Genomic DNA, 13,498 nt, shown 5'->3' on the forward strand with positions numbered 1-13,498 from the left:
ACGGGTTCAGGGAGAGAGAAGAGAGGGAAAGGGTTCAGGGAGAGAGAAGAGAGGGATAGAGAGGGAAAGGGTTCAGGGAGAGAGAAGAGAGGGATAGAGAGGGAAAGGGTTCAGGGAGAGAGAAGAGAGGGATAGAGAGGGAAAGGGTTTATGGAGAGAGAAAAGAAGGATGGAGAGGGAAAGGGTTCAGGGAGAGAGAAGAGAGGGATAGAGAGGGAAAGGGTTCAGGGAGAGAGAAAAGAAGGATGGAGAGGGACAGAGAGAAAAGAAGGATGGAGAGGGACAGAGAGAGAAGAAGGATGGAGAGGGAAAGAGAGAGAAGAAGGATGGAGAGGGAAAGAGAGAGAAGAAGGATGGAGAGGAAAAGGAAAGGTGACAGAGAGAACGAGAGATCAGAAAGGACAGGGAGCATGAAGAGAAGTACTGTATAGAGATGAGAAGGGTCAGGGAGAGAGACATAAGAAGATGGACAGAAAAAGGAATAGAGAGCGAGCGAGCGAGTGAGAATAGAGGGAACGAGAGAGAGGTGAAAGAGGTCAGGAGGATGGTGTGTTGCCAAATGTAGAGAGAGTTCTCCATGGAGGGGACCTGCTGAAGGCTGTCTCTGCTGCTCTGTCGTCGTTACCCCATTCCTACACACACACACACACACACACACACACACACGCGGTTTCATTATTACAGCACATTTAAGTCACATTTGAAAACTTCCTTTTTCTTTTGAAGCAACACATGCACGCACAAATGTGGTTTCATTACGTAAAATCTAAACACTTCCTTTAGAAGGCTAATTAGGATCCAAAGACAGTCCGTTTCCCCTGATGGATTATAGCTTCACATGAAGTCGTGACGATAGCATCGTGGTGACTCTGTCCACGGTAACCCATATACTAGCACCTTGTCTGGGGAGAGGGTTTAGCTTAATAAGTCCACCTCATCAAGCTAATTAATGAGATGATTACAGCTAACGAGAGGAGGAGGGCCCATGCAGGCTGGCCCAGGTCACAGTCATGGGAAGTTGACTCAAATTGTGTTTGTGTTCAGTAGGGAGGCAGACAGAGACCACAGAGCCCCAGGACAGCAACACATTTAGACCCAACCAACACATGAGATCATTACTTGACACATTGGAAAGAATCAACAACAAAAACAGAGCAAACTAGAATGCTATTTGGCCCTAGACAGAGAGTACACAGTGGCAGAATAGCTGGCCACTGTGACTGACCCAGGCTTAAGGAAAGCTTTGACTATGTACAGACTCAGTGAGCGTAGCCTTGCTATTGAGAAAGGCCGTCGTAGGCAGACATGGCTCTCAGGAGAAGACCGGCTATGTGCTCACTACTGTTGTGCCAAGAAAAGGGCAACCAGTGAAGAACAAACCCCGTTGTGAAAACAAACATAGTGATGTTTCATTATTTTCCCTTTTGTACTTGAACTATTTGCACATTGTTACAACACTGTATATAGACATAATATGACATTGGAAATGTCTTTATTCTTTTGGAACTTCTGTGAGTGTAATGTTTACCATTAATTTTACTGTAAATGATCTACTCCACTTGCTTTGGAAATGTTAACATATGTTTCCCTTGCCAATATAACCCAGAAATGAGAGTGAGAGAGATCTCTGCAATCTTCCCCCAACTCTTGGATCGTGGTGTCAACCCCTCTACAGAGGAAGGACTTCCACCCTGCCACAATCCACAGAATAAACGTCAATGTACACTTGGCCCACCATCCCACCCTCGATCTGGACTTTCTCTAGGACCATGTTCACCTGTACAGGGAGACAGTCACCATCCTTGCCAAGACTCTCAAGGACTTTAAACCCGACCTCTCCACCCAGAAACAGCGAAACAATCTCCACCCCCGAGATCACTAAGGCAACACCCCGGACCAGCACCCAGGCTCCCCCAGCCCCGGCCACAGCACCACCAACCTCAACGCCCACCACAGCCAGTGCAGCTCAGGCCAGCCCAGCTCAGCTCAGCCCAGCTTCAAACCTACCCAGACGAGCCACACCCCAGCTTCAAACCCCAAATACTTATTTTCCACCATAATTTGCAAATGAATTCATTAAAAATCCTACAATGTGATTTTCTGGATTTTTTTTCTCTATTTGTCTGTCATAATTGAAGTGTACCTATGATGAAAATTACAGGCCTCTCTCATCTTTTTTAGTGGGAGAACTTGCACAATTGGTGGCTGACTAAATACTTTTTTGCCCCACTGTATTTGACAAAGGAGCCTCCTTGGCTAATCTAAAGAAACATAAGAGCAAACCAAAAATAATAGATAATCAAAAATGGTTTGATAATGATTGCAAAAATCGAAGAAAGTCATTGAGAACTATATCTAATGCAAAACACAGAATCAGACAACAACAATATACGCCTTCAATATGGGGAAACACTGAAGCAATACAAACACACCCTAAGAACAAAAAAGGAACAGCACATTAGAAATCAGCTGAATGGAACTGTGGAATCCATAGAATCAAACCACTTCCGGGAGAATTTGAATAAATGAAACAAATCTCATCATGAGGAATTGGCTATCCAAAATGGGGATATGTGGAGAAATCATCTTTGCAAACCTCTACAGCAATATAACAAAGAACAATATCAAATACTTGAATCAGCATTCAAAGACTATCAGAGTCCTGTGGATACCCCAACTACAGAAGAAGAATGATTGGAAAAACGATATACTCTCCAACCCAAATAGGCCTGTGGTGCTGATGGTATTTTAAATGAAAATGATCAAATTTACAGATCACAAATTCAAATTGGCTATACTCAAACTCTTCAACATTATCCTCACTGAAGGCATTTCCGCCTATTTCTGGAACCAAGGATTGGTCAGACCAATCTATAAAAAGGGAGACAAATTTGACCCAAATAATGACAGAGGAATTTGCGTTAACAGCAACTTGGGGAAAATTCTCGGCAGTATCATAAATAGTAGACTACGTCATTTCCTTGATGAACACAACGTCCTGAGCAGAATTTTAAAAAAAAGAAATTGTACAACAGACCACATTTACACCCTCCTCTAATTGACCAACAAGTAAACCAAAACAAAGGCCCAATCTACTCAATTTGACACACAAGTATGTTTTTTTAATGAACTAATAGAAAGTGGTATTGGAGGAAAACATAATGATGTTATTAAATCAATGTACACTAAAAACAAATATGTGTTTTGCAACAAGCAAACAGACTTCTTCTCTCAGGGACAGGGAGTGAAACAGGGCTGCTCAATAAGTCCAACACTATTTAACATCTACATTAATTAATGAATTAACAACAAGCAAACAGACTTCTTCTCTCAGGGACGGGGAGTGAAACAGGGCTGCTCAATAAGGCCAACACTATTTAACATCTACATTAATTAATGAATTAACAACAAGCAAACAGACTTCTTCTCTCAGGGACAGGGAGTGAAACAGGGCTGCTCAATAAGGCCAACACTATTTAACATCTACATTAATTAATGAATTAACAACAAGCAAACAGACTTCTTCTCTCAGGGACGGGGAGTGAAACAGGGCTGCTCAATAAGGCCAACACTATTTAACATCTACATTAATTAATGAATTAACAACAAGCAAACAGACTTCTTCTCTCAGGGACAGGGAGTGAAACAGGGCTGCTCAATAAGGCCAACACTATTTAACATCTACATTAATTAATGAATTAACAACAAGCAAACAGACTTCTTCTCTCAGGGACGGGGAGTGAAACAGGGCTGCTCAATAAGTCCAACACTATTTAACATCTACATTAATGAATTGGCAAAAACATTAGACGAATCTGAAGCAACTGGTTTCACCCTACACAACACCGAAATCAAGTGTCTGCTGTACGCAAATGACCTGGTGCTGCTGTCTCCCACTAAGGAGGGGTTACAGCAGCACCTAGATCATCTGCACAGGTTCTGTCAGACCTGGGCTCTGACAGTTAACCTAATAAACCTGAATATAATGATTCTATTTGGACACAGTTCTATTACAACACACCAAAATGACACGTATCTAGGACTAAATATCAACAAGACAGGTAGCTTTCACATGGCTGTGAATGAGCTGAGAGACAAAGCAAGAAGAGCATTCTATGCCATTAAAAGGAACATTAAAATCTAAATTTCAATTAGAATCTGGCTCAAAATGTTCCAATCAGTTATAGAACCAATTGCTCTATATGGCAGGGAAGTATGTGGTCCAATCTCTAATAATGAATTTACTAAATGAGACAAACATCCCATCGAAATACTACATGCAGTGTTTTGCAAGACTGTATTGCAAGTGCAAAGAAATATTCAGAATTGGGCCAATACACCCTCCTTATTCGAATTGAAAAACGAGCCTGTAAATTTTACAACCATCTAAAAACAAGTGACCCCAAAACATTCCATCACACAGCTCTACAATGTCAAGAGATGAAACCAGAGAAGAGTCCCCTCAGCCAGCTGGTTCTGAGGCTCAGTTCACCAACCCAAACCAACCCCATAGAGCCTCAGGACAGCACTCAGCCAGCTGGTTCTGAGGCTCAGTTCACCAACCCAAACCAACCCCATAGAGCCTCAGGACAGAACTCAGAAAATCTGGCCCAAACAAATCATCACAAAACAAAAATAAAATATATAAATATAAATATATCACCTATTGGAAAGACAACACAAGAAAATCTAAGTAAACTTCAATGCTATTTGGCTCTAAACAGACAGTACATGGTGGCAGACTATCTGACCACTGTGACTGATAGAAAACTGAGGGAAACACTGACTAGGTACAGACTCAGGGAGCACACAACCTGAGGGTCAGCCAGTGAAAAGTGCAATGTAATGTCAATAATATTTCCCATGTTGTTTTGCTTTTCATACCAAGCCATGTGGCTTCTCAGTCAGGTTGAGACTGGTCTACTAACATTGCTTTAATGTATTATTATTCCCATTGATATTGTTGTTGTAGTTGCTGTTCATGGTAATCCCATTTCCACTACTACTATTGTTATTGCTGTTGGTCCCTCAATTTCTTATATATATATATATATATATATATATATATATATATATATATATTCTGACAATGTAAGTCATTTAACTTTCCATGTCAATAAAGTCTATGAGAGAGAGAGAGAGTTGTGATGTATGATTAGACATGTGGTTGTTGCTTAGGCGTCCAAAAGGTGGAGGAAGTCAATGAGAGTAGGTTGACCTTTTTAGATAAATAACAAAGTATATTGAGTTGAATTGGAGAGAGAGAGACCTTACCTGAGAGGTAATGCTGACACGTTTGAGGGTGAGGTCTGGAAAACAACAACACAAACAAACAGAATCATGTAAAGAAGGATGTCAGTGCTGATGACTATATGAAGGCATTATGAGACATGAGATCATTGAATCACTCTATTCACTTACAAACACTCACCAAGAACATGGTCCCCGGAATGAAGCTTGGCCCATAGAAGAGCCCCCTCTCTAGACACAAGAGAGAAATACTACTAGAAATACTATTTTAAAGGGAGAAATACTATTAGAAAACTATTCTAAAAGGAGAAAAACTATTCGAAAACTATTCTAAAGGGAGAAATACTATTAGAAATACTATTAGAAAACTATTCTAAAGGGAGAAATACTATTAGAAAACTATTCTAACGAGATAAATACTATTAGAAAACTATTCTAAAGGGAGAAATACTATTAGAAATACTATTCTAAGGGGAGAAATATGATTAGAAAACTATTCTAAAGGGAGAAAAACTATTTGAAAAATGATACTAAAGGGAGAAATACTGTTAGAATTACTATTCTAAAGGGAGAAATACTATTAGAAATACTATTCTGAAGGGATAAATACTATTAGAAAACTATTCTGAAGGGAGAAATACTATTAGAAAACTATTCTAAAGGGAGAAATACTATAAGAAAACTTTTCTAAAGGGAGAAATACTATTAGAAAACTTTTCTAAAGGGAGAAATACTATTAGAAAACTATTCTAAAGGGAGAAATACTATTAGAAAACTATTCTAAAGGGAGAAATACTATTAGAAAACTATTCTAACGAGATAAATACTATTAGAAAACTATTCTAAAGGGAGAAATACTATTAGAAATACTATTCTAAGGGGAGAAATATGATTAGAAAACTATTCTAAAGGGAGAAAAACTATTTGAAAAATGATACTAAAGGGAGAAATACTGTTAGAATTACTATTCTAAAGGGAGAAATACTATTAGAAATACTATTCTGAAGGGATAAATACTATTAGAAAACTATTCTGAAGGGAGAAATACTATTAGAAAACTATTCTAAAGGGAGAAATACTATTAGAAAACTTTTCTAAAGGGAGAAATACTATTAGAAAACTTTTCTAAAGGGAGAAATACTATTAGAAAACTTTTCTAAAGGGAGAAATACTATTAGAAAACTTTTCTAAAGGGAGAAATACTATTTGAAAAATGATACTAAAGGGAGAAATACTATTAGAAATACTATTCTAAAGGGAGAAATACTATTAGAAATACTATTCTGAGGGGAGAAATACTATTAGAAACTATTCTAAAGGGAGAAATACTATTAGAAAACTATTCTAAAACATATCATGCTCTATGATATTACTGTACTTCCCTGAAAGTTAGAGACTCATAGAGGATCCAACACCCACCTTTTACGCTTTTCTTCCGCCATCACCTTAACTGGACAATGAGAAGAGAAACGAGAGAAGAGAATTAAAAACTGAAAAGGTGTAATGAACAGAGTCAGTGATGTCATATTTTGAATGGTAAAGAACATTTCTTTAAAGGTTTACTAGCCTGATCCCAGATCAGTTTGTGCTGTCCTGCCAACTCTTATTAAGGTAAACCGCTCCTGGTTGACAAGAGAGCACAAACTGTTCTGGGAACAGAGTATAGGTTAACAGGTGTAACATTACCTTTCCTCTGCACCGCCACACCCACGCCCACCAGTACAATGAAGAACAGAACCACAACAGAAAGATATCCCAACACCAGAGGCCAGTCCACTCCAGTCAGCCCTACCAGAAAGACAATATCACCTGTCAATCAACGAGCCCCCATATGCATACGTATTATCTTAGATAGAGCCAGTTTGCTACAGCAGGAAACTAATCCTGCAGCAACAGGAAATGTCGTTGTAATTTCCAGGTTATAATTATTGGACATTTTTTGGAGAAGTTGAAAAACATTTCGTAATGAAAAATCTGTGGAAATTGTGTCTGTGTCTAATATCAATACCAAACATCAGGCCCACAATGTGTCTAATATCAATACCAAACACCAAGCTCACACTGTGTCTAACATCAATACCAAACATCAGGCCCACAATGTGTCTAATATCAATACCAAACACCAAGCCCACACTGTGTCTAATATCAATACCAAACATCAGGCCCACACTGTGTCTAACATCAATACCAAACATCAGGCCCACACTGTGTCTAATATCAATACCAAACATCAGGCCCACACTGTGTCTAATATCAATACCAAACATCAGGCCCACACTGTGTCTAACATCAATACCAAACATCAGGCCCACACTGTGTCTAACATCAATACCAAACATCAGGCCCACACAGTGTCTAATATCAATACCAAACATCAGGCCCACACTGTGTCTAACATCAATACCAAACATCAGGCCCACACAGTGTCTAATATCAATACCAAACATCAGGCCCACACTGTGTCTAACATCAATTACCAAACACCAAGCCCACACTGTGTCTAACATCAATACCAAACATCAGGCCCACACTGTGTCTAATATCAATACCAAACATCAGGCCCACACTGTGTCTAACATCAATACCAAACACCAAGCCCACACTGTGTCTAACATCAATACCAAACATCAGGCCCACACTGTGTCTAACATCAATACCAAACATCAGGCCCACACTGTGTCTAACATGAATACCAAACACCAAGCCCACACTATGTCTAACATCAATACCAAACATCAGGCCCACACTGTGTCTAACATCAATACCAAACACCAAGCCCACACTGTCTAACATCAATACCAAACATCAGGCCCACACTGTGTCTAACATCAATACCAAACATCAGGCCCACACTATGTCTAACATCAATACCAAACATCAGGCCCACACTGTGTCTAATATCAATACCAAACACCAGGCCCACACTGTGTCTAATATCAATACCAAACATCAGGCCCACACTGTGTCTAACATCAATACCAAACATCAGGCCCACACTGTGTCTAATATCAATACCAAACATCAGGCCCACACTATGTCTAATATCAATACCAAACATCAGGCCCACACTGAGTCTAACATCAATACCAAACATCAGGCCCACACTGTGTCTAATATCAATACCAAACACCAAGCCCACACTGTGTCTAATATCAATACCAAACACCAAGCCCACACTGTGTCTAATATCAATACCAAACATCAGGCCCACACGGTGTCTAATATCAATACCAAACACCAAGCCCACACTGTGTCTAATATCAATACCAAACACCAAGCCCACACTGTGTCTAATATCAATACCAAACACCAAGCCCACACTGTGTCTAATATCAATACCAAACATCAGGCCCACACTGTGTCTAATATCAATACCACGTCAGAGGGTGATTTGTTGATTGTAGTGGTTCCGTGAGTTACCTGGTGAGGAGGAAGGGGAGATGGTGGTCTTTTCTGGAAGACAATGACAGACAATATTATAGGTGAAAAATGATTCAAGGCTGCCTCTTGAGTGGTGTGAGTTGACGCACACAAGCTCAGACAGACACAGACATCAGAGATGCAGACCTATGACTCTAGGCACAGCCAGCAGTGCACTTCTCTCTGAGTGGCTCCACTCTGCTCCCAGCAGGGAACTGTATTGGCACTGGTACTGGTCCGACAACGGGTCGTCCTGGGCCGGCAGGGATGAGAGAGCAAAAAGGGCACGATGTCGGGTAGCGGGGGCACTACGGGTGGCATCAGGGAAGGTACTTCCCAGGCGGTATAGAGAGAAGCGGGCACCAGGGAAGGCAGGTGAGCCAGTACACACCAAGGCCCACTCCCCAGCCTGGCTCTGGAGAGAGAGAGAGGGCACCGGCAACAGCTCTGGGATGGCAGACCCACCAGAGAAAAGATGGAGAGAGAGTATGGGTATCAGATTTTTCTCACACACAATCCTAACCTTAACCATTGGGAATAAAATACATAACTGACATTAGATCAGTGTCTAGCTGCAATTTCACCTCTCAACCAGATCTCTCACCTGTGACCGTGACAAGAACTGGATGACTGGCGGTTGAATTAGCCGGTCCCTGACGAGGCACTGTAACCTGGTAGAGGCAGGTGTAGGACCCCCCCTCGCCTCCCCTCACGGGCCCCAGGTGGAAGGCCCCGGTCTGGGCTGTGGAGTGGGACACCAGGGAGGCTTGGGGGTGGACCATGGAGCTCCCCATGGAGTGCCCAGTCACTTTAGCTGTCCTCAGCAGTAGGAAGGCCTCTGGTTTCGGGCTCTGCTGGGAGTGAGGAGGAGGGGGGGAGCAGTGGAAGGATAACATCTGGCCGTGCTTCACCTGACCACCTGGGGGATCAACTGAGAGGATGGGTGGGAGGAGAGGGGGGGGAGGAGGAGGAGGAGGAGGAGGAGCTCTAGGAGAAGCTACACCTAGACAGAGCGAGGGAGAGGGAGAGAGAGAGATTTATGCTGCAATTGTTTATGTGTCGGGGGGCTTGGGTCAGTCTGTTTTATCTGGAGTATTTCTCCTGTCTTATCAGGTGTACTGTGTGAATTTAAGTTATTTGCCCCTTCTCTGGTCATCTATGAACATTTGAACATTTTGTCCATGTTCTGTTATAATCTCCACCCGGCACAGCCAGAAGAGGACTGGCCACCCCTCAGAGCCTGGTTGCTCTCTAGGTTTCTTCCTAGGTTCTGGCCTTTCTAGGGAGTTTTTCCTAGCCACCGTGCTTCTACATCTGCACTGCTTGCTGTTTGGGTTTTAGGCTGGGTTTCTGTACAGCACTTTGTGACATCAGCGGATGTAGGAAGGGCTTTATAAATACATTTGATTTGATATAAAGGGGTTGTCATGGTGAAGTCTTCCTACTATAAGAAAAGTAAAGAAGGGAGCTTTCTTTCAACTCCAAGGAGATGAATTCAGGAGCTTGTTACTTTCGTAATAAACTTTATCAAACCAAATGCACAGTTGTCTATAGGCACTATGTACTGAAACTATACATTTAGACATTGGATATTTAGCAGAAATTGTATATCCGGTCTCTGAGGTAATGTGAGAACTGCCATTTAAGTTTACCCTCTGTTGTCATTCACACTTCCTGCCTTAACTGTCAGGCTTGATGTTTGTGGTTTCTATATAACCTACAGGGTGTAACAGTACGATACACACATTCATGCACACACACACGTAACCACTGAGAACACCTATGGCAGTTTGGCCAGTGGTGGTGGAGAAGCGGATGGGAGTGTTTATTGACTTCCATCACCAGAGGCTTTAAACCTAGCATAAACCTCAGAACCGCTTCTCACTTTGAAATAGCATTTCCATGTACCGTTACAATAAATTAAAGAAAAAGATTTCTGTGACTTTGATTTTCATCATTATTTGTAGTGATCGTGGCGCTTGCAGTAGTTTCTGTCCCAAATCCACGGGTCCAACTTTCTCAACTGCCTGATCCCAAAATCATCAATCATGAATATAAAAATCAGTATAAAACTCTAAATCTCACCTTGTTGTTTCAGAGTCAGATAGTGGCTGTATGGGCTATACATCCCCTGGCTGTTCTGATACAGGCAGCAGTATAGAACCTCCCGGGCTGAATCCTCCCTCACTCTCACTGTGAACTGGGCCTCCTGTCTCTCACTGGGGAAAGTCATGGTGTCCACCAGCTTTTTAACCCAGTGGAGTCTGAACAGGGTCCCTCCAGGGCCCTCAGGGGCCCGACAGACAAGGACCACAGCCCCCAGGCTGGTGTTTTCTACGGAGGAGGCCTGGGTGAGGGAGGGTGTTGGGGGGTAGACCGGGTGGAGGTCTGAGGATACTGTAACTGGGGAGGAGCAGTCAAGTGTGAGGCTCAGTAATAGTAAACACTGCATTCCACTAAACAGATAGAGGACACAGGAGGCTGCCGAGGGGAGAACGGATCATAATAATGTCCGGAACGGAGTAAATGGAATGGAACCAAACCTGGAAACCATGTATTTGATGTATTTGATACCATTCAACTAATTCCTCTGTGGTCACTACCACGAGCCCGTCCTCCCCAATTAAGGTGCCACCAACCTCCTGTGATCTAGGATCACATTACCCCATCCAAATAGACTACTTAAATTGTCAGGAAATAAAGATGACAGAACTGATGCCAAACCTCAGTGAAATATCTCTGTGACTGAAATGGCTTAACTTCTTTACCCTGACATCTACAACATAAGTGTCAGTCAATTCATATTTAAAGTACTTACCCCAAAGTTGTAGATAACAGATGAGCAGAACAAATATCCAAAGTGAGAGATGGTATCGACAGACAAGCATCTTTGAAGGAGCAAGCAGTCTCTCTTCTGTGTGGATGTGGAAGCATCTGCTCTAGGTGGAGGCAAACAGGATCTGCTTTGTGTGTGTGTGTGTGTGTGTGTGTGTGTGTGTGTGTGTGTGTGTGTGTGTGTGTGTGTGTGTGTGTGTGTGTGTGTGTGTGTGTGTGTGTGTGTGCGTGCGTGCGTGCGCGTGTGTGTGAAAAGTATGACAATGTCTTAAAATAGGACTGAGAGGAAGTACAACATACAGGCACACTTCCTTTTAAGGGGTTTGTTAATGGGATGTGAGATCATATAATAATAAACCAAGACCACAGAATGTCCCTGGTGTGGATCCATGCATATTGTACACAGAGCACAAGACATACACTGAGTATACAAAACATTAAGAACACTTGCTCTTTCCATGACATAAACTTGCCAGATGAATCCAGGTGAAAGCTATGATCCCTTATTGATGTCACTTGTTAAATACACTTCAGTCAGTGTAGATGAAAGGGAGGAGGCAGGTTCAAGGAGGATTTTTAAGCCTTGAGACAATTGAGACTTTGATTGTGTATGTGTGTCATTCAGATTGTGAATGGGCATGACAAAATATTTATGCGCCTTTGAACAGGGTATGGTAGTAAATGCCAGGCACACCAGTTTGTGTCAAGAACTGCAACGCTGCTGGGTTTTTCAAACTCAATAGTTTCCCGTGTGTATCAAGAATGGTCCACCACCCAAAGGACATCCAGTCAACTTTACGAAACTGTGGGAAGCATTGGAGTTGAACCTGTCTCCCCTTTATCTACGCTGATTGAAGTGTATTTAACAAGTGACACACACACATTTTGAATTAGATTTTTTGATTTGAGTCAACATGGGCCAGCATCCCTTTGGAATGCTTTCAACACCTTGTGGAGTCCATGTCCCGACGAATTGAGGCTGTTCTCTTTATGTAGTCTTCACAAGTTCATTAATCATAGGCAACATGCACAGAGCAGACACAATGAAGTAGTGTAATGCATCTGGAGACGCCTTGCAGTACAACACTGACACCTAGTGGATGAGAAGTTGCACTGCCGTCCTGCCATAGATCATATAGAACTTTTATGGACAAGAACTGGGACAGTTCTGAAGCATAATAAAACCAAACTTGAACGCTATTTACATTTTAATCAATTGTGCTTTTAACATCATATTTCAATGGAATTCATTTAATTAGTCATATTTAATGTATTGCTTTGACATTTATTAAACAAATGGATATATCTATTAGCTCTGGTCCATGGCAAGAGTGTGGGTTCCTCTACTAACCTCTACTAGTGAAGGACTGCGCCCTGGACCAGAGCTAGATATTGACTTCAAAGTGGTGATAGTGCATTTGCTGCATAAACACGCGCAATAATAGAGGTGTCCACATTGGAGATGTCATAATACCCATACAACCTAGCGGTCAAACAGGGAAATGATTCCAATCACTTTTCCACCCTTCATTTATCTCGATAGGGGATTTTAGAAACACTTAAAATAAGTGGAGAACTTCAAATATGCAGAAAAAATTGAGGACTCCAAATATGATGAACACGTATTGATGCACTGCTCGCTAATGTCCAGTCCCTCGTTAACAAAGTCGACGAAATCAGGGCAAGAGTTGCTTTCCAAAGAGATACCCAGGATTGTAACATACTCTGTTTCACGGAAACATGGCTAGCTTGGGACATGCTGTCGGAGTCAGTACAGCCAACGGGATTTTCAGCATCGCGCCGACAGGAATTAACATCTCTATGGTAAGAAGAAGGGATGGGTGCAAGTTTCATAACAACTCATGGTGTAATTGTAACAACATACAGGAACTCAAGTCCTTTTGTTCACCTGACCTAGAATTCCTCACAATCAAATGCCGACCGTATTATCATCCAAGAGAACTCCCCTCAGTTATTGTCACAGCCGTGTAAA

General features: G+C 41.8%; 1 protein-coding gene across 1 annotated transcript; it reads right to left on the reverse strand.

The window, feature by feature from the left end:
- Positions 1 to 278: 278 nt before the first annotated feature.
- On the reverse strand, positions 279 to 11,641 carry LOC110485669. The gene is made up of 10 exons (XM_036949325.1): positions 11,489 to 11,641; positions 10,756 to 11,073; positions 9,275 to 9,673; positions 8,818 to 9,117; positions 8,671 to 8,703; positions 6,937 to 7,038; positions 6,670 to 6,700; positions 5,432 to 5,481; positions 5,275 to 5,309; positions 279 to 632 (listed from the first exon to the last, which is right to left on the reverse strand). The coding sequence occupies exons 1-10, from the start codon at positions 11,556 to 11,558 to the stop codon at positions 537 to 539; spliced, it is 1,434 nt and encodes a 477-aa protein (XP_036805220.1). The 5' UTR covers positions 11,559 to 11,641; the 3' UTR covers positions 279 to 536.
- Positions 11,642 to 13,498: the final 1,857 nt, after the last annotated feature.

Source organism: Oncorhynchus mykiss, chromosome 17 (assembly GCF_013265735.2).
Source record: "Oncorhynchus mykiss isolate Arlee chromosome 17, USDA_OmykA_1.1, whole genome shotgun sequence".
Classification (NCBI taxonomy): Eukaryota; Metazoa; Chordata; class Actinopteri; order Salmoniformes; family Salmonidae; genus Oncorhynchus; species Oncorhynchus mykiss.